A 23,060-nucleotide genomic window follows, 5' to 3' on the forward strand; every position below is an offset into this window, starting at 1 on the left:
TCCCTACACATGTTCATTCTAACCCCAATTGTGATAAACTCATCATTTACCTCTAAGAGGACTCACATGTGTAGTCCGACAGTGATAGTGGTGCCTCTAGAAGTTCCCTAAGATTTCTCAAGTTTTTCCTTTGTTTGCTTTGTTATGGTTTCCAAGCATTAGAGAGAAAGGGAAGAGATTGTAGCCTCTATTTTACCGTCAATGTGCGAGACTAATTGTTCTCTGAAAAGTTATTATTTTGCAAATCTCAATGATGAGAATGTGAGAAAATGGGTTCTGAATATGGTGTCCAAATTTCACGATGATCCAACAGTTGACAGATCCGAGATCATAGTTTTACTAGAACAGGTTTTAGGTGTTTGCAGGAAAAGAGAAAGCTCAGCGCAAGGGTCATTTAATCCACCAAAGACATTATCTCAAAACTCCCAACGGTGGGTATGTCCAAAATTAAGTTTCGAACAATCCTTTCAAATTTCATAGTGATCCAACGGTTAACGAATCTAGGATCGTCATTTTACTGATATAGGTTTGAGTGTATGGGGAAGAAGAGGGTTTTGGGAAAGAAACAAGAAAAAATGGATTTGAGAGGAAGAGAGAGTGCATAGACGTAAAATGCAATCTTCCACTTTACATTTAAACCACCTATACCTTAGTGATAAAAATTCAATTCCTACTATGCATGCACCTTATCTTTTGGCTTGGAACTCTACACTTTCTTCTGCAATCATTGTCGGGTTGGCACACAATTTCTTTAGAGTCTCCAAATAAAATTCTTGATCTTTAGAGGGGCATTAAGCTTTCAAATCTGTACCCAATTTCCAGCAACCTTGAGATGGCTTGTGTCAAGGATTTCTTCCATGATGTTGTGGTATGCGCTTTTAATAGTGTAAGCTCGAGTATTGGTGCGGCTCCAAGCAAGAAAATAAAGTTCATTTGTGAGTATTAAAGGCAAACACTAGATTTTTCCAGCATCATCATCAGTAAAAGTATCCTTTATCAAGACTTTATTTCATTCTTGTAGGTCATGGTTTATGAGATTTGCCATTGTAAGATTTTCCAAGCCTAAAATAAGAGAAAGGAAACAAAAGGACAAGAATTATTTTGCAACCAAGGTTGAGTCCACATGTTTTATAGAGTTTTCATTTCCAATACGCCATCTCATACTTTGTCTTACAATTACCCATGGAACGTGGATACTACGCCAAACATAGCTTTGCTTATGGCCTATATTGGCCTCCAAAAAATTCCCCGACGAAAAGTATTTTGCTTTGAATACTTTTTGAGAAAGTAGTATCTTGGTTGGTCAATAATCTCTAACTCTATTTCCCTAGCATAACAAGATTAAAAGCATGTATGTCTGAAACCCATTCCCCCAAATTCATTTTTCATAGATAATTTTTCCTAGTTAAGCCAATGTATTCCTTTTGACGAGTTATTATTAGAACCCCACTAAAAGGAATTCATCATTTTCTCAAGGTCATCTTGAAGAGTGATTGGTAGGAGAAAAACACTTATGTTGTAAGAGGGAATTGATTGAGCAACTGACTTTATGAGTGTTTCCTTACTCGCTTTTAAGAGTTGCTTTGATGACCAATGGTTGATGTGTTTCCAAAGACAGACCTTGAGAAAACTGAAAACAACTCTATTCTTCTTGCCAATAATTGAAGACAGTCTCAGATAATTGCTTGAATCTATGGTTTGAGTGATCCCCAGTATTGTAAAGATGTTGTCTCTAAGATGTTGTGGGGTGTTGGTGTTGTAAAAGATTGCTCACTTCTGGTAGTTGATAGTTTAGCCAGAGATCCTTCCATAGGTGTTGATAATTTCCTTAAGTTTGTTTATCTCATTTTCTTCTGCTCTTCAAAATAAAAGACATTCATCAACAAATAAAAGGTGTGTGAGTGTCGGAGCACCTCTACACACTTTCACTCCATGAATTTCTCCTTTGCCCTCACTGTGTTTAATCAAAGAAGAAAGCCCCTCAATACACAAAATGAAAAGGTATGGGGATAATGGATCCCTTTGCCCAAGCCTTCTCCTTGGAATGATTTGTCCATTTGCGTCTCCATTTACAAGGATCGAGTATTGCACAAATTTTAGACACAGTCTCATCCATCCAATCCATTAATCATTGAAACCCATGTTGTGCAAAACATCAAACAGAAAATTCCAATCCACACAGTCAAAAGCTTTGTTGATGTCTATTTTAAGGGCAACCTCTCCCACTTTCCCTTTATGTTTGCACTTCATATGGTGAATAATTTCAGAGGCCAACAAAACATTATCTAGGATGGACCTGTTTTCAACAAAAGCAACTTGTTTTTGGGAAATACAGTTGTGGATGATAGATTTCAATATGCTGGCTAGGACTTTCGAGGTTATTTTATACAAGACATTGCATAGAGAGATTGACCTAAAGTCCTTCATGGTGGTTGGGTTCAAGGTTTTGGGGATAAGAACAATGGAGGTGTTATTGACTTGAGGAGAAAAATTACCAGTTTCAAACCATGTGGTATCTCCTCACCACACATATGCCATATTTTGTTTATAGAAAGCTAGGTTGAGACCGTCTGGTCTTGGTAATTTATCAGAGTTCATATGAAAAATGGCAACTTTGAACTCATCTATGAAGGGGGGACAAAAGTGAGTTATTGTCATAAGAGGCAACAGAAATGGAAATTTTATTTATGATTGGGAGAAAATCATTATAAAGATTTTTCTATTGAAACAAATTATTGAAGTAAGAAACTACCTATCACAAATTTTCTTATAACTATAGACTAATTCACCAAAATCTTTCTCGATAGAGGAAATATGATTTGATTTTCTCTTGGCATTTGCAACCAAGGTTATCAAACTCGAGAGTTTACGCAGACTCGTGAGAATTTCATAGATTCAACTCATGGACTCAACTCGTAGACTCGTAAGAATCTACTTCATATAAAAATAATAACAAAATATTTATAAATAAAATATTAATTAAATATTTCAACAATATAATAAAACAAAACAGTAAATCATAAAGTTCATAATATTTAAATAACCAAGTTTTGTAATAATATATCACTACTGGATAATAACTTGCAGACATTATAACAGTGGTAGATCATTCTCATTGAGGGTTCGATGTTATTAGAGAACAAGAGTTTGATATTATTAAAAGTGAGAATTTTGTATTTGAAAATAATTCACTAAATGAAGATATGTTGAATGTTAAACAGACAAAAAATAATAAAAAAATAACTTACATTTTGATTTATTTTTTTTAACTTGCTAACTCGTTGACTCGGTAATAAACTGGAAAGTCTACCGAGTTTACTTAGAGTTCATAGAGTTTGTTCAAAGTCTATAAAAAAATATTTACTCAAGAATCAACTCGTAAATGACAAGTGGACTCGTAAGCTCGTATAAGTTAACGAGTTAACTCGAGAGTTTGATAACCATATTTACAACACTGTGAAAGAATTATGTTGTCCCCATCTTTTAGCCAAAAAATTTTGGACCATTGTTTCCTCTTGGCCAATCAACTAGTTTAGCTTTTTATTTATTTTTAAGAAATTTTTTGCTACAACATCAGAAGATTGGCGAATCATGTCTAAATGTCTTCTACAATCATCAATTTGATCTCTGTATTGTCGCCTGAAATTTTTTTCATTTCTTTATAACAATTTTTGAATTTTGATGTAAGATCAACATCAGGATTTTTGTCCCAGCCTTTTCGGACCACTTCATTTAGCTCAGGTTCAAGTAACCAAGAATTTTCAAATTTGAAAGCATTATTGTATCTTCTCCTTTGAGTAGAATTGAAGCGGATCAAGATAGTAGAATAATCTGACTTTGCTGCTATCCCATTTATTAGCTTGAATATAACTTATTAAAAAGTAGAACTCACAATTTTGTGATTTCAGATAAATATGATCCAATAATGAATATATTCAAAAATGTTAAGAATGCATTACTAATATTTCTTGTGCATTCAACTACTACTAAGGTTATATAAAGTTGGGAGAGTATCAAAGAAAATGTGTTGCTAGCCCTCCCCTATCCCAATCTAAAATTCTAAATCAAACCAGAAACATCTCATTTATATAAAACAGCATTATATTATACCGCAGCAAAGCACAAGGTCCAAGATCAAGAACTCGAGTATGCTCAAGACTAACCAAAACTTAAAATAGGAAAATGACATTATAAACGTCAAACAAATATCAAGTATAGGCGGCTCAGGATTGGCTACAAATAACCTAAAGTCGATACATGTACAGACTAGGTTGAATGAAAAAAAGATGGCGACAAGAAAGCTAGGGTTTTCCCCTTTCACGATTCACTTTTTTGTATACAAATTTCTCACAATTGAGTATTGATGACCCGACATTGAGGCACCGTTTTATGAAGCATATTTGTCCCTTTGAATGCCATGATTTGATGGCAGTTCATTCTGTAGTTGGTAAGCTGCAACACAATTAAACTCCGATCATTTTTTGAGCTGGGGTGAGTCTTGTGACAAATAATGCAGCTAGTTAAATTATCAAAACCACAGAAACCTAATTGTAGACATATACCTGGTTGGGTTTCATCTTGCTAAACCCGAATTTTTCTGTCCATATAGATGCTGCTTCTTCAGCAGCTGGTAGCACAAGATTTTTCACATTCAAAAAAGCCAGCAGCCTCTCAATGCACGCGAAAAGTGTTTGGAAGTAGCCCTGTAAGAGTATATCAATATAAATATAAATCGTGCATTACCAAGAATTAGGCAAAAGTGATCATAACATAACAAAACCAAGTTGTATCTAGTCATCCCGCTATTCAAATCATCATTACAGAGCAATATATCAAAATTCCAGACAGAACTTCAATGGGATGAAATTATGAAGCAAGCAAGACAGAAACCACTTTAAATACATAAAAGAACAGTAGTGGAGATCACAGAACTAAATCTAATGTCAATAAAAACATTAAAAGGAAATTTGCGAGATATAGCTAACTTTATGAAGCATTAATTGGAGATTTTGCTAATCAAACATTTGCAGAACTAGTAGCTTATTAGATATGTTGTACAGGTTACTTACACCTTCCCCAACCTGAACTTTAAATCCCCATGGGAATATTTTAAAACAAAATAAGGTTGGGGGCAGGTGAGACAATGGTGTCCCAAGAAATGCTAATCAATTTGGTAACACGATCTCTCACCTTTCCACGGTTCTTATATCTTGTTGCAACTAAAGGAAGTTCGGCAATATCTCTACCGAAAATTCGAACCATGCCCGCGGATACCACAGATGAACTTCAATGTCAAAGCGAACAAAATGTGAACATCACTGAAAGAAAGATATGAAATAATTGTAGTTAAATACAGAAAACTACTTCTTACTTGACAATCAATAATGCACAATACATTCCTCCAAAATCCTGAGTCTGCAAATTCCTTCTGCATATGAATGATATGTTAGTTGAGACAAAGGGAATAAAGAAATTGAAGAGAAAATTGAAAAGCAAACAAATGTTCTAAGAAATTTTACCCATAAACCATGGCAGGAATAAGGTCACGTCCGGCAGCTGGATCAACTATAGGATCAAAGCATTCCTGAAACATGCAAGATATGTCTAAAGGCCAAAGTCCAACAATTGTATTAAATTTTTTTAATGATCTTATGAATAACTCAAAAAGGCTTTCCCCAATGAAATTTTTAATCATAAATTTCTAGTCTATTAAATCTTATAGTAATCCAAAATTATTGGATACCTTATTGATCAAATTTAACATAATATATCCTTCTTTAGGGAATAAGAACAATTTGATTATATTTTAATTGTTGCTCAATTTTTACAAAAGATTTAACACAAACAATCAAGATAATATATACTTATGATTCAATGGTTTAATTGATCAAAATCTCATTTTAAATAAAGTGATTGAATGGTGTAAGTCTTACACTGACATTAACATGCATTTTTGCTGAAGGCAAAACTTTTCATTACTTGCCTAAAAATGGATTTATAGATAATTGTCTCAACAACTATTAAATCACACGCTGAAGTCATGTGATGAAGAAGATCAATCTAGTAAAAGAAGAATAACACCATTAATAAAAATGCAAAGCAGCTCTACCATTCATTGGGAACAAACAAGGATGATGATAGTAAATGATAAAGAATAAAATGATACGAGGATGATGATGATAATGAAGCAACCATATAAAATAATATTAATGATAATGATGATGAATCAACTCATACGGACAGACAGAACTTACATGAAACATGGACACTGCCTCCAAAAGCAATGGCCTAGTTTCAGGAGATGCAATTTTTCCATTAAGAAGTTTCCATCGTACATCAATTTCATTAAGGGGTTCTAAACATCTTCCCACTTGCTTCTTCTTTATAACATCCAAAAGAGATTCAGGAAGTCTCTCAGCCACCCTAATCAGGAGATTCTCCAAAGTAGAATGTATTCTTGTGCAATCATTGCAACAAAACCAATCCCCTTCTGGCAACTCCTGTCATTGGTTCCACACATATTATGTCCAAAGGGCTAAAAGTGAAGAGCAAATTTGGTGTCTAAACTAATGTATCCACATATAAAGACAGCAATATGGTGAGTACCTTTAAATATGCCATCTTATGATCCCTCAAGCAGCCCACATGATATTCCTTTTCACACTACAACAAACAAGTAGGGGGGTAAGAGGGTTTATGAAAAACAACATGAAGTTAGTTCAGTATAGTCAGATCAATCCCTTGAGTTAGATACTAGCATCATCAAGAACTAGGCATAAATCGATGTTGATCATACTACACTTCAAAAAAGAGAACATGACTTTGCATGTTACCAGGGCTATTACGTTGCCGAAAAATAAAAAATATACTATAATGCCTACCTGATCACAAATTATAATTGTGCGAGGACCAAATCCTGATCTGCTGAAGTCAGAACTCCTACATGGTCAAAATTTTCTTTTTCAAGTATATAAAGGTGGAAAATCATGAATCTATTGCAAATTTTTTTTATTAAACTTGAATACCAAAGTAAAAGCATGATGACTCTTTCTAATTTCAATAAGTATTTAGATGAGAGCCAAGTGAAGTCCATGCATTGGCTTCTACGTTCTAATTCAATACAATACAATTATCACCTGCACAAAACACATCCACCCATCTCAGCTCCTATGTCTTTTACAATGCGAATGCATCTCTTGGCAATCTGCTCAATAGGATCAACACCTTCTACCCTTCCAGCTGCCACAGCATCGGCATTGTGTAACACAGGCCTTTCTCTGAGGAATGTGTGTTGACAAATTTGACAGTACCACTCACCCCGAGGAATACTTGATACAGATGCACATTCTGTACATTTCCAAACATAGGAACATATAAATCCACTTACAAGATGACTATATTGTAATTTATCAAAGATAATAATAATATTCTTCACAGATGCTGCTTCCAATTCAGTAAATTGTGAAACGAAAATTTAGGAAGTATGAAAATAAAAACTTCATCTAGTTCTATAATTTTAGTTTAATAATTTAATACCTGTAGAAAACAATGTCTTAGTCTTATAGAAGTTTATAATCAAAAGGCCTCGAAGCATGGCCAAAGTACAAATTCTACCGGGTAAAATAATCCCATCCATCAATTATATTAGACAAATGAGATTACGCTAACTTGTAAGCATTTCAAAATCATATCTAGAGGAACATAACTATTAAGAAGGTATTTAGCATAGGAGGTAAAAGAGTATTAGAGAAAGCAAAGAATATATAAACAAACATTTTTCTCTTGCTCCTTCTTCAAGTAACTTAATTTTTTAAAGTATACTGTGATCCTGTACCACTAAAATTCAAGGGTGTATACACTCTCACTTGCACATTTCATAGACAAGCTTGATAATTGTAAAATATGAGTTGTTTTTGATGATGAAAATAGAGTGCAAATATCTTTAAAAATAATTATTTAGTAGTTATTCATGCTTAATTGTTAGGAATTGACATTTTTCCTATTTATGGCTTGCAGATATGAAAAGGAGGGATTAAAAGCCTAAAAGCTGAAGAAAATAGCAAAAAAACAAAGTTGAAAAAGGCCAGTCCAATACGCGCTCAACACCCAAGGCGCGCTCAGTGCGAAAACAAGCACTAACGCTAAGGGAGGAAGAGGCGCGTTAAGCACGAATACATGCATCCGCGCTAAGCGTGAGCACACAGGCCCAAGTCCACTCCAGCAACTATAAAAAGAGAGTAAAGTCAAAGAGAAAAGACACACCAAGTCTCAGAGCACTCTAATACACACCTAAAGCCTAAGAACTCTCCCTTAGGGAATTCTTTCTTCTCTCTCATCATTTTCTGTTCCCTTTTTTCATCCCTTCTCCTCCATTAGTTTCTAAACCCCTTTCAAGTGTAAGGTCCCTTATGACTATGAGAGACTAAACCCTTAATTAGGACCTGACAGTCCTAAAAAATCAAAAAATGTATTGTATACTTCATATTCATCAATGCAACAGGTGTTTTCTTTCCTATTATCCTTTCTTACTTTTAATTTCATGCATCATTCATCCTTGTATTATTTTGGGGGTTAGATGCTCAGCAAAAGATAATCCTTAATAGGAATACAAGGAAGGTTTTGCATGCATTAGTTTTAGGAATTAGTCGCTCGACAGAGAATAATTTATAATAAGAACTAAAAGGGGTATTTTAATAAAATCATTGTTAAACATAGAGTGATTGCATTATGTCCATGCATCAAAGCAAGCATCTACAATTAGAACTTCATGCATTTTATCTATTGAATCTTTGCAAATACATTTGGGAGATAGATAAGTAAAATAAACTTGTCATCGTGAGACATCATCAAGGACAAGTAATCTAATAGATGTGAGTAGGATAAATTCACCTGATTGATAAAGAAAAATAAAAAATAATACATCTTAGGCAAATAAGACATGCTAGGTGCTAACATTCTCATCTCATTGAATTCTCTATTATTTCCTTTTGTTCTATATTAATATCTATTATCTTATTCTGTTCTTTTTGCCCATCTTTTTTCTTATAAATTAAAAATTATACAACACTAGTACAAAATAAAGTCTCTGTGAAAATCGACACTCAGACTTCCGAGTCTTTACTACTTGAATATTTGATACACTTGTCAAACTGTTGACAAAGGTCACTGAAAAAACTGTAAAGGAGCTGTTTCTTATGTTAGCACCCTAGGGAATACAGTTGTATCAAAACTCCTGCATCTTAAATATCTCGACTTCAGTGTAGTTGATATAGAACTTCTAGCCACAATGGCAGGGGATAGAAAATTAAGAGGGGGGGGGGGATGATTCTACACACAATAAAAACTAGACAATTTGTCCATGAACTCTTTTCTGTAATTTAAATCTGACCTTTATGAAATGCCCTAGGACATCCATCACAAAGCAACAGGTTTCCACCATCCCAACAAACAACACATACATAATCATTCTGCTTTGTAGTGCATTTGTGATCTTTTGAGAGAAATATCGCTAACTCATGGAGTGACACCCCATTTGACGTGTAGATGAATGCATAACTGCCAAAAAACATTATACTGCCATAAAAATTCATAGGTACAAGCAATTCAAAAAGCTTCTGAAATTCATCCCACACAACCATAATCCAAATCCCCCCGCCCAAGAAACTTGGCAAGAAGAAAACTCACGGTTTCCTACGAGAAGCCCAGCCTGCATGGACCTCAAATTGTGAGGGGCTGATCTGCAAAACATTTAACAAATGAAATTTGAAAACATTATCTATACAACTTAGAAATTCCTGAGGTCTGTCCACAAACAAATGAGACAAAAGTAAGAAAAAATACCTCAGTGTTGCAGCATCGACAGACAATTCCAGAGCATGTTTTGATACCCTCAAGCAATTTCTACCAACCAGAATGAAACAATTAACAGGGTAACCAACACACAATTATTTGTACAAGAAATTCACACATGAACTACCTGTCCACGTGCATAATAAGCTACTTCAGCTCCATTAGGCAATCCATCCTCTTCAAAAATTAATTTATGTAATCGTTGATACCTAAAGAAGAATATATTGGGTGAAAAATAATTAATATCATCACTAAAGAAGATATGCAAAAAGAATTAGAGGCAGATATATATACACACAAGACAAGGGGCAGAAAGGAACTAACCTTTTAGAGATCCTCCACTGACTTTTATTTTGTGGAGATAAACACTTTGAAGTAATTGGTGCAGTCTTCAATTTTACCGACAGTTTTGATGACCTAGTAATAACAAGTGATTATAATAAAAGGGAGAGAGGGATACTTGGCTATAATCAATTTAACTTGCAATCTTGTTATCCTAATAATATCAAGAATGATATAAAAAAAAAAAAAAACTGTCTCCATGTTGAACAAGCTTTTCTTGTGAAATAAACTAGGCACGGAAACACTCTTGGAAGAATTTGAGCTGCTAACCAGTTTTGATGAACGTATAATTTGTTCAAGAGCATATAAATTAAAAAATATATAAATAGCAACAAGAAAGCAGATGGCAAAATAATCAGAAATTTCTTTTAAGAAATCCATCAAGTTCAAAACTATTTAACCACACAGTTTATTAGTTGGTGCAAAATAGTTATGCAAAAAGTTTTCAAATTTACATCATATACAGTATAAATGAAATAGATATAAATACCAACTTTGTTCTTGTCTTCCACTGTTTCTTAGTTTGAGGAGTGATACATAGTTCAGATTCAGAAGCACAACATGAACATGAACGGGAGAATAATACTGGCCGAGGGGACCTGAAATAATGCAATGCAATGATGAAAGAAAAGAATGTCAGAGAGCGGAAAGGGCACAAAATCTTTTCATAGCACCATACACATGGTTTCAACATTTTGCACCTATTTTGCTTTCATTTTAAACTAGAAGAAAAATATATCTAGTCAGATTATCAGATCATATTTTGTTCATGTAATTTATGTTATTGCATTGCCTTAAGTTGAAGATATTGTTTGCTTTATATTAAAATTTTATAAGATATGTGGATCAACCACTTCAATTCTCCATAAAGACAAATACAGTGTATAGTTTATATTTTTTAGCAACCAATTCATTGTCAAATTAAATCTTTGGAGGATTAGTGATGATTTAAATCTTTGGGGAACAATTTAGTATTTTGTAATCATAACTTTGGAGTACTGTGGTGACACATCTAACATTGGAGGACCAAATTAAGAGCTTTCTCTTTTCTTTATTATTCTGTTGTAAAAATTACCTGTTGCATTTTCTTTTATAATTCCTATAATGACTATATCGGATAGACAGCAGCTGTATTTGTAAGCAAAAAGTAAAATGAGCATTGATAACTACAACAATAACCTTATCCTACTAGGTGAGATTAGCTACATGGACAACACAATGTCATTGAGCTTGATTAAAAACTAAATTCTCAGAAATATTATTCACCATGAGATCCCTTTTAATAATTTCCTCAAATGTTCTTCCCGGTCTCCCTTTACTTCTTTTCATAAGACTAAAAACCAAGTAATCTACTCTCCTCATCAATGCTTCCAGACCTTTTTCTTGTATCTAAATCACCTAAACCAATTTTTTTGTCATCTTTTCCTTGCAGGTGTCATACTAATATCTCCCCATATATACACAATCATTTCATATCTTGTTATTTCTTGTATAGCCATACATTCATCTTAACAAATTCATTTTTGCTACTCCCACTTTTTCTCTCATCCCTTCAAAGTCCAACATTCACTAAGATAACAATTTGATAAAACTTCCCTTTGAGCTCAATAGGTAATTTGCAGTCACAAATAATCCCTTCTCAATTTTAATCACCCAGCTTGTATCTCGCTTGTAACATGTTCATTAATTTCTCCATCATCTTATTGATTCCAAATACTTAAATTAAGAAACCTATGGTAAGACATCATCTCCAATTTTTACCTCGACATCCTTTCCCTTGTTTCTTGTTAAAATAGTAATGCAATATACTTTGTCTTATTCCTATTCAAGTAAAAACCCTTTGATTTCAATGTTTGTCTCTAAAGCTCAAGTTTGGAGTCAATATCTTCTCTTGATTCCTTAATCAAAACCAAAGCAATATCTTTTGCAAAAGACATGCATTTGGGGATAATGTTTTGTATGTTTCTAATAAGCATATTCAAGGCTAGATTAAGCATGTAAAGAATCAAGGTTAAGCCTTGAAGTAAACCTATCCTTATTGGAAAGTCCTTAGTCTCATCTCTAAAAGTTCTCAAACTAGTAATCATCTCACCGTACATATCTTGTATAGCCTAGATATAAGACAGACGGACACTTTTCTTTTCTAAAGCTTTCTACAGCACTTCTCTTAGCAATCAATCATACATTCCTTTGCAGGTCAATAAAGATCATTTGTATGTCTCTTTTTTTATTTTTTTTATTTCAGTACCATCAACCCCCATAAAAGATAGTAGATCTTTCTGGTATAAATCCAAATTAATTCCATAAAATCCAAGCTTTTCTCAATTTATGCTCAATCACTTTTCCCATGATTTCATAGTGTAGCTCATAGGTTTTATCCCTCTGTAATTTATACAATTTTGAATATCTTTTTTGTTCTTATATACAGGAACCAAAGTGTTCCTTCTTTACTCATATGACATTTTCTTAGATCCCTTTAAATTAATTAGTTAGCCAAATAATACCCTGTCATTCTACACATTTCCAAACTTCAATAAGAATATCACCAAGACCAACAACTTTACCATTAACCACACTCTTAAGGGCTTCTTTAACGTCTCCGACTCAGATTCTACAGTAGTAAATAAAACTCTATTTGTCCACTTGGATTTTTAATCCCTTCATATTAATGATCGATTCTTACACTAATGAAAAACTTATAAAAATAGTTCTCCCATCTCTCTTTGATATCTTGATCTATAACCAAAACTTTCCCTTCTTCATCTTTAATACATCTTGGTTCAAATCTCTTGATTTCCTTTCCCTATTTTTGGTAAGCTTATATATCTTGTGTTTTTCATTCTATGTTTCAAGATCTTGGTAAAACTCCTCAAAAGCTTTGGATCAGTCTCATTCACAACTTTCCTTGTTTCATTTTTAAACTTCCAATACCTTGCCCAATTTTTAAACTCCTCTTGTTTCTTACCATTTCTTGAACGCTTTCCTTCCACCACCAAGATTCCTTATCTAGGTCCAAAACTTCTTGACTCACCGAAGACTACTTTGCCAACCATTCTATCCTTCTCAGACATCTCATCTCTAATGAGGTTAACGCTACCTGGTGATTCTCAATTACCTTCCTCCAATAACTTTTTCTTTAAAACAACTGTTTTTCACCCTTGAGCTGCCATCACCTGATTCTTGAATTTGTAACTTGTCAAATTTTTCGTTTACTACTCTTAAAACAAATATCAAGGATCAAGATCCTATGTGACATTTCAACTTTCAATAAACACTAACTTCTATCCTTCAAAAGCCATTGTTCTAGTGAGCCGCAGATTATTACTAACTTTACAACATAAGTATACAAATAATCATAGGGCATGGTTTTTCAAAATCTCAGCAAAGACAGCAAGTTAACTATCAAACTCAGCAGGCCGAAGAAATTAATACCTGATTCTTTTGCCAACAGCATGAATAGAACTTTTTTCAGATTTCCTTGATTCCACGCAAGATAGACATAAAAGCCCCACTCTTTCCACATTGGAAGAAGGGAAACACCCTATGCGATTAAAATTAGTACCAATAAGTATCCAACAAAATAAAATAAAATAAACACTAGATCAGAGTGATAAATGAACAACAAGCATAACAAAAGCAAAGCTCTCACCTCTGCAATTTTTGCAAGTAAAATATTTCTTCTCAGGTGGAGAATTAATGAAATTTTGAATGGTCGCCTCCAATGTATGCAGTGGAGCTGCCCTGCATGCTCTCATTAGTTCAAGCATGCTCTTCCCATTTTCAAGGCAAATATATTGTGCTGCCCTCTTATATATGTTGCACGCATGAATCTCGAATTGGGAAGGTGGAATAACCTACAAGGGCAAAAGGAACAAGGAATAACAAATGAGAGGGTAGTCTCAAACTAAAGGAACCACCGGGTAGTGTAGTGGGTACCCATGACAGCATGACCCAAAAACAAAATGACAATGATAACTCACCCTGCGTCCATTGCACAGACTGCATGAGCACAAGATCCCCCCATCTTTGATTTCACCTCGCAATTCCGTAGTTGAATCCTACAATCCCAACGCACCATACCAGCATTAAGCTCAGTGGCGCTATATTTATTCACGAAAGCCACACTTCAAAATAGACAACTAGTGATCCACCCACCAGCCAAAAAACAGAAAACAAGATAATAATTTTGAAATAAGGTTACATTGAGTCAAGCCTGTTTGTAAAGGGTTATTAATAAGAGCTTAATTTCGACGTAATGTCTATCTAAATTTTTTTTACAATATCATTCAACTAGGTGATAGTACCCACCATATTAAAAAAAAGAGTTGACATTATCAACCAAACAATAAAAAATTTCTATAGATATAGAAAGCAACTAAGCACAACTTATAGTCATTATAAACATATGGGGATTATTTATTCTTCTTATAAATAATATTATTACAACACAACTTATAATTTATCTCATCTCTCTTTATCATTCATCTTATTTCATTACTTGTCCTATTTCTCTCTAACTTACAAAATAATTTCTCAAATTTTAATTGCATTGATAATATTAATCTTTATCAACGCACTCCCCCAACAGGCCAGGCAATTTTTCAGTCAACAAATACAGTCACTAACCAACCAAGTAAGCACATGCATTTTCTAAAATAAGGTTAAAGATTAGATTTTTGTTTTAGAAAATGTCCTTCGTGCCCGAACCAGATTAGATTTTTTTTTTTGTTTAAGAAAATGTATCAGGCTAATTTTAGAGTGTGTCCGAACCATGTGTCACTAAAATTAATCTAAAATTGAGACTAGTTAAGGTTCGGACACGTAGCACGCCACAATCTACTACTAGTACATTATTATTATTATGATTATGAAGAGAAAAAATAAAAATGCAGGAACCTTTTTGCAACCGACGTAAACGACCGGTACCCCATCGAGCAAGCCGGTTTGGAAGAGCTCCTTGACGGTGGCGGGTTTCTTGTGGACGACAATGATCTTCTTCGACGACGACGTCGTTTTCAATTCCTCCTCCGTTAATTCAGACTCGAGCTTGGGGCGCTTGAAAACGACGTCGTCATCGTCGTTGCGAGCTTCGACTTTGATTTCAGCTGTTCTGAGCCTCTTGGCGGCGTCATTACCGGAATGGAGGGTGAGGAGGGTGCGCTTGCGGCGAGTGTAAACGACGTAGCCGTTCACTCGCGTGTTGGTGGTGTCGTTTTCGGAATCGGGGGAAACGGTGGTGGCGGTGGATTCCATAGGGGGGGGGGGGGGGAGGTGAGAATAGAAATCGGAGGGGGAAGGGGGATTAGGAGGAAGGGGACATGGGAATCGGAGAGAGAAGTAGGGTTTTGGAGTGATGTTGTTGATTGAGAAGAGAAGGGGAAATGGGAATGGAGACGAGAGGGGTCCACGACGAGTTTGACTCACTCATTCACTCCTCGTAAGTAACTGACCAGCTCACAAATTAGGGAAGGAGGTGTGGATCATGTGGGGATAGCTTCAGGATTAATTTTTTTCCTCTTTATTATCTTAAAAAATTATATTTTTTTACGTTTTTATTTTTTTTAAAAACATAAATACCAAAATTCGTCTCTCACTTGATACGAGAGACACCGACAATTTAATAAGGATGAAAATTTTAAATTTGATTTATAAGTTTATAAGAAAAAGTGATAATTAATATATTTTTTATCTTTTAATAATCAATTTATTTTACACTTTACTAATGAATTTCGTCATTTATCTTTTTAATAATTTACTCATATTATAATTTTTATTTTTTGTGAACGTTTATGGAATATTTTGTTTGTTTGGTCAATGGTCGGCACCCCTACGAAGTTACACTTTGGTAAGTAATGGTAGTGGCATATTACATCATCAACTATCAATATCATAATAGATTAAAATATTTTTTTTTTCTATAAATATTAAAAAGTTTGAAATTTGTCATGTAAATTTTTTGATATCTTTTTTGTAATCCTAAAATTAAAATTTTATTTTTTGACCTAAAATTAGATTTGGAGAAATCTAAATCTAAGTGTTCATTAAAAATAAAATATGTGGAGCTATGTTTCCTCTTTTTTATTCTCTAATTTTATCTCCTTCGATCCTCTTTAATTCTCTTTCAACCACAACTCTCATCACCACCTTACCCATTTTCTCCGCATTGCGTGGTCACCTACATCACTTCCTCCACCACGTGTCACTATCCCGCACTAACTAACACAACCTGCACGACGGTGTTGGGGTTACAGATGGTGGAAACATATGAGAATGTCGAGATCACAAATATAAGGGAGAGTGGAACACTCGATATTTGGTGGTGTTTGGTTTTAATGGTGATGGGCTAGGATGGTGTTTGGTGGTGGCATGGGTATGGGAAAAAAGGTTTTTTTTTTTTTAAAAAAAAAAATCTTACAATTTGTGATGGTTTTTAACAGTCACAAATTGTGATTTGATTTTTTAAAAAAATATAATTTATGGTGATTTTTTAAAATTTTATAGAGATGAATTTTAAATTTTTCGATATTTATAATAAACATATTTTAACCTTAAAAAAATATCATTTTTAGTCTCTCGTAAATTATTTTATTTTATTTTTAATTTTTCACATTAATTTCAACTGTTAAGTGAAGTAATCAAGAGAATTTGTGCTTGAAAATTTTCTGTTTGAGTTTCCGAAGTTCTTGACCATCAAATTTTCTGAAATCACTAGAAATGTTACAAAAATAAACATTTAGACCCCAAAATTTTTGTACCACTTAAAAGTCACCATAAACTTAAATAAATTAGCATGTAGGGAAAACAAAATAGAACAATTTAAGGAAGTAAAAATAAAAATAAAAAATATAGGAACTAATAACAGAAATTAAGAAAATGATGGATTAAAAACATATTTTATCTTATTAAAAATATCATGTTGAGATTTTAATTTTCAATTAATTTTTAAATAAATATTAAAATAAAATAAATCATTGCAAAGACTAAATATAAAAAGGATTTGATATTTTTTTATTTCTAAACTTTTTAAAAAATTTGCTTTTAATCACTAAACAAATTCTTTTAACATTTTGGTCCCTCTAACTTTTCTTTTCAACAGTTTTAACTCCTACTCTCAAATAGCTCAAGGATCTAAAACTCTCATTAGAATAAATAGGATAACAAAGAAAATAAAATATGGACATCAAGACACAACAAACATATATAAGCCCAAACTGAAAAGCTTGACGCAATCCTTCTTCATAACAAGTGTGAGGCCTTCATCAAATCTCTTCAAGTCTTATAATCTTCAAGTTATATCTCACATTAAAAGGGAACCAAAGCACATATGGCTGCAGTATGGTTTAAGGCCAACTCCATCACTTTGCATATCCACTGCCTTCGACTGATCATGACACTCTTACATAAATATAAGAATATTTGTATTGTAAATGTAAAATGTAAAATGTAAAAATATCATCCTAAATTACATTATACATAATAATGCAATATAGGAAGATATAGGTTATATAGGTTCCACATAATAAACAGAAACTTGTGGAGGGGCCTTCTCATCCTATATTAGTTCCAACACTATAATAGGAAGATCTTGCGCCACAACATGGCTTTGAGTTGAAGAAGTAGCCAATTAGCGATAAACACCAATTAATGCATGAGTGTGTTTGTATTATTGATTTTAAATTATTAAACGCGTCTGTTTAATTATAGCATGTTTGGATTTCAGTTTTGCAGTCACATTTAGCACCAAATTCACGTGAAGTATGCCAAGTTAACGTGGAATTGTTAAAGAGTGTGTTTGATTACGATAATATATATATATATATATATATATATATATATATATATATATATATATATATATATTCTATTTTTTTAGAATCGATAAATTCTTGCTTGTACATAAATGAGTTCACTTGACATGATTTTAAGGGAAGACGTGCTTAACGGGAACACTCCCAAAAATATATAGAAATATTTCCTTTATAAAAATGTGAATCACATGACCTGACGTTAAAGTTATATATTTAAGAATATGAGTTCTTGAACCAACACATAATTAAAGTCAAGTATTCTCTCTTTTTATTAAATTCTATAATTAAAGTGACAGATATAATTAAAATTTTATTATTTTATAATTAAAGGGGTCTAATTTAACTAGTTGAACATGTTACATAAGTATTTTCAATTCTTACTGATAAAGAAAACTTGATTATTTTATAAAGTAGAATTTTGATTTTTTTCATCTACAACAAAATGTGAAAGTTGTTAATTACTTTCACATGAAGGTGTGGAGGTTAGCAATCTTTTACATATTATACATATCAGATATGTTGTGACTTGTGATACTGTCAGATGTAAGAAATGAGAAGAATTCACAATGTTCATCTTATCATCTCATCTATATCATGATTGTAAAAGGCAAAGTTAATTGTCTTGCCCCTCTCACGTAATATGCTTTATAAAACTACTTCATGTTATCCTCTCAATTAATTGATTTAGTGAAAGTTATCTAATTATCTAGCTTATCACTTTTAATAAAATTCTTTCTTTTCAGTCATTCTTTTTTTCATAAAACTCAAACCAAGATCTTATTTAAGAAGATCAAATTTATTCCACCGAAACTAACAACTTGTTATTGATTTTATTAGTATCTATTTGGTTACACATTAGAATCAATTCCTCCCACCATACCATACATTCCAAGGTAGAATTTATGATTGAAAGTAACTTTGGACACATATCTCAGTAATGTAATTTAAAACTAATTTGATCAAAATTAATTTTACTTAATTTAATGTATATAGACACACCCTCAACACATTCTGATTTCCGTTCATATAAAAAATCCCAGGTGATTTCTGCCTAGTACTGCTTAATTTTGCACCAATAATACATTTTGAAACGCAGTCAGACCAGTTATTTGGAAATTAAACTGTCTAATAACTAGACAAACTGATATTAGACATGCAAAATTGCTGAGAAAGCAACATATAGTTAATTACGACTTTAACTGAAAGAAACTAGGACTAGATCCAAATTTGGACGTAACTGTAAAGACGTTGAAATTACTTTGGGTCCCGCTTTCTATTGTAATTGACTAATAACTATATGATTCGTGTTCTAAATCAGTTCCAACCAATAGCTAGTGTAGAAATTTGTAATTAAACGTCGTTGATATCACTGATGTGTGAATTGAGTATCATCAGCTAGCATGTCGCATACTAACGAACACTCAAAACTCACATGATAATATTTTTTGAAGATATATTAATTATTGAAGAGAAAAGAGAAAAAAAATAGGAAAAAAGAAAAGGACAAACAGATGGTCCAACCTTACAAAGGGAAGATGAAGTTAGAAAACATGAAGCACTAAAACACTAATAATCTATCTCTCCGTACGAAGGGATGGATAATTTATGCTCCTTGTTTGCTAAGGTGTGTGCAGAACACGTTTACAACACTACATTGTGGGGGCTTTCTTTATATGGCTCCATATGATTTGCACATGGCAGTAGATTTTGCCATATATATATGTCTAATAAAATCAGATGATATGTAGTTAATTTATCAAAAAGATAAAAATAAAAAAATAAAACCACAAGTCTCGTGCTATATAAAGAAAATGATTTTCTTATTTTTATCAGCAAAAATATAGAGTAAATGAATAATGATGTAAGATGCAAAGACACTAGCAAAATAACATGACTAGAGTCAGATTTAACCATATTCATATTAACGACAACAATAATACATTTTGGCCAAAGGCCTATTCAAATGTAAATTTATTAGATAACATATAGTCTATGGTAACCATACTGATAGGCATAGTTTGCAGTTGAAATCATCACATCACAAACAAGAATTACCAAAAAAAAACAACAAAAAACTTGCATACAGTTCTTAAAGTATTTTTGGTGCCATTTTCTGATAAGAATCAGAGTTTTACCTTGATAATCCGGTACTATCAAGATAAAACTCTAATTTTGATTAAAAAACAACATCAACATCTAAGAAACTGCATCTAAATTTCGTTGTACAAGAAAAAGAACTAGAAAATAGTACGGTACAGATAAAAAGGGGTGTTGCCATTCTGAGATGTCCCTCAAGAGCCCAAATCACAGTGTGTGAGGTGAGATGGAGGAGTTGAAAAATGCCAAAGGATTGAAGTTGCCCTTTCCAACAGAAACCGCCCCTCAAGAAGGAGCGTTTTCGCTTAGCCTTGAAAGAAAAGGAGCATGGAAAGATAAGGAAGATACCATTATAGCCACACCAAACACACCATATATCCACAACATGTTCACCACCCCCACATGCCAAATTGGTTAAGGAAGTGGTGGCATGGGGCAAAGGGGGGGTGGCTCATGAGAAAAAGTTTCAAAAGGGGTGTTACATGTTTGGGATGATGGGGGTGGTGCAATTCAGAGAGGGTTTGAAGTTGTAGCTAGGATTGGGTGTTATAGGGATTTTGTTTCTTGTTTGGTCATAATGGCAATAAAGGAGTAAGATGACTTAAGTACCTTGTGCGGTGTTGGGGGATGACTTTTTGTTAAAGGGAACATAAATTAAAGTGATAAAGAGTGAAATGGAGGTTCCTAATATAGCATCTACCAAAGCATATACCCTTGCACACTCTCCTTTGGTTCCACATATGACAAACACCTTTCCAATTTTCCCCTCACGTGTCTTCTTTTTTGCTACCCTTAGGATTTATTATAGTCGTGATCAAAATTCTCTATCCAACAGTGGTTTGAAAATTGAAAAGAGTGATACCTCACTGCTCACTCAATTTCAAAAGGGGTAGTAGCATATATGGTTTTTGTTATTAGGAGTTCTTTGAATTGAAGCAGCAGGAGAACTATGGGCTAACAAAATCAAACCACTATTTTTTATATCATATATGGTTCTGATTGGATGCTGGATATTTGGTTTTGAAATCTTCAATTTCTGAGAGTACAAAATACAAACACAGTTTCCAGAAATAACTTCATTTTTGGGGAGGGTTGGCGGATTCATCTAGAAATATATACACAGTAAGATGGCTTATTTTATTTCTTTTTTTATATTGTCTTGTGTTAATTTTTCACTTGCTTAATGGAGGTGGAAGTCCAAAAGAACAGTAGCTTTCACATTTATTATTATTTATTCTGTTAATTGCTGTTTAATAACTATTAATACGCGGTTGACAATTTTATGGAGGAGAGCGAGACTTTTGAAAGGTTGATTATTTTTACCATGTATCTGAAGACCAATGTACAAAATAGCTTGTAAAGTCATACATTTCCCCCTTTTTAAAATCTCCATATGCTTGATATATCTTTTTTCATTTTTAACATAATCAATATGCTTATAATATAACTTTACACTTTCCCTTTCCCTGACTTAAAAAAAAAACAACTAATGATAAGTTTATATATATTGGGCTTTTGGACCTTTACACGTTTTTTTTTATTATGTTTAGTTGCTTTTAACCATGATTTTGTTATGAAATATTTTATTCAAATCTATTTATAATATCCAATTAATTTTTTATAATTAAGAAAATTAGTTAATTTAGTTAGTAGTATAATGACCCGCCTTGTCACTACGATATCACTACTTTAAACCGCATAAATTTTAATTTTTAAATGAAAACTCCATAATTTGCTTATAAAAAATGAGAATTTTTCGTGATATACATTCACCAAATAAGACACAATTACTTAAAGAAATATATATATATATATATATATATATATATATATATATATATATATATATATATATTAACTCAGTACACATCATTCACATAACGAAAAGTAAATTAGTTCATACATATAATTAAATATGTGATTTACATCCTCAATTCAAAAAAAATTATATAATCAACTAGGGAGGAGTTGATCAACAAAACATAACTCTCTCCCAAAATAATCTCAACATCATCATGTTGGCTTAGCGGCTCCACAAAAAAATCTCACTTCATATACTCTATTATTGTCTATTTACTCTCACAAACGAAGGTTCACGATCCTCACAGGTATTAACCACACAATACAAAAATTGTAAGGATGAGTTTATTATAAAAGAAATTAACACAAAAATCAAATGACTATGATTAGTAAGAAAACATTAACAAATATCATAATCATACACGAGTATTCATTAGTCCAACATACACTCAAAAAATAGTCATCAACCTTCCATAATTCTAATCAATTATGCTCAGTATGATGCATGCACCTGACCTCAACTCTCAAATGTAATGTGGTACCATTCGTCAGAAAATAGCTTAAGCATGTCCACGCGACACTTTCACTTAGAAAAACTATGCAGCAAGTGTTGAGGTCACCTTGTCGTGCACAGACAACTCTCTCCCCCCATGGTGATCAGCCCGAGTCTCAAGAGAGTTACAAACCGAGTGACATGCCCTCAAGTACAAGTATTCCTCCTCATGAAAAACTTCCTCCTCATAAAAAACTAGATGTACTTTGTTCGCAACAAAACTTGTTTAATAATATTCTACGATGCTAATTAGCAAGTTTACTGAGTCGTACAAGTAATATAAAACGGTAAGAATCAAGTATCGAATCACAGGGAACATGTTTCATTCATAAAATATATCTTCTATAAGCAAACATTTGTTTAAAGCAAGTAAACATTGAATAGGGTTTTTGTCTAAAAGTCTAATTAACTACAAATTAAAATATCTAAAAGTTGAGAAGTTAAACAATCAAGTAACAAGCGTTGGGTCATTCTACTGAACTTACTTTGATGTTGCTAAATGTTTTTCTCTATTTAACGCTATTTTAGTGTTCTTATGCTGAAAAACTACCCAAACCAAGATCCCTCGAGTGAATGGGCTTAACTCTATTTAAACCTCGTCCTTGATCCCT

General features: G+C 33.0%; 1 protein-coding gene across 1 annotated transcript; it reads right to left on the reverse strand.

The window, feature by feature from the left end:
• Positions 1 to 4,083: 4,083 nt before the first annotated feature.
• On the reverse strand, positions 4,084 to 15,674 carry LOC114372344. The gene is made up of 19 exons (XM_028329846.1): positions 15,088 to 15,674; positions 14,172 to 14,249; positions 13,841 to 14,045; positions 13,624 to 13,732; positions 10,686 to 10,790; positions 10,174 to 10,266; positions 9,977 to 10,058; positions 9,841 to 9,900; positions 9,685 to 9,737; positions 9,389 to 9,555; positions 7,137 to 7,347; positions 6,882 to 6,939; positions 6,607 to 6,663; positions 6,255 to 6,500; positions 5,520 to 5,584; positions 5,372 to 5,428; positions 5,191 to 5,284; positions 4,563 to 4,703; positions 4,084 to 4,452 (listed from the first exon to the last, which is right to left on the reverse strand). The coding sequence occupies exons 1-19, from the start codon at positions 15,442 to 15,444 to the stop codon at positions 4,348 to 4,350; spliced, it is 2,343 nt and encodes a 780-aa protein (XP_028185647.1). The 5' UTR covers positions 15,445 to 15,674; the 3' UTR covers positions 4,084 to 4,347.
• Between the last annotated feature and the right edge of the window lie 7,386 nt (positions 15,675 to 23,060).

Source organism: Glycine soja, chromosome 10 (assembly GCF_004193775.1).
Source record: "Glycine soja cultivar W05 chromosome 10, ASM419377v2, whole genome shotgun sequence".
NCBI lineage: Eukaryota > Viridiplantae > Streptophyta > Magnoliopsida > Fabales > Fabaceae > Glycine > Glycine soja.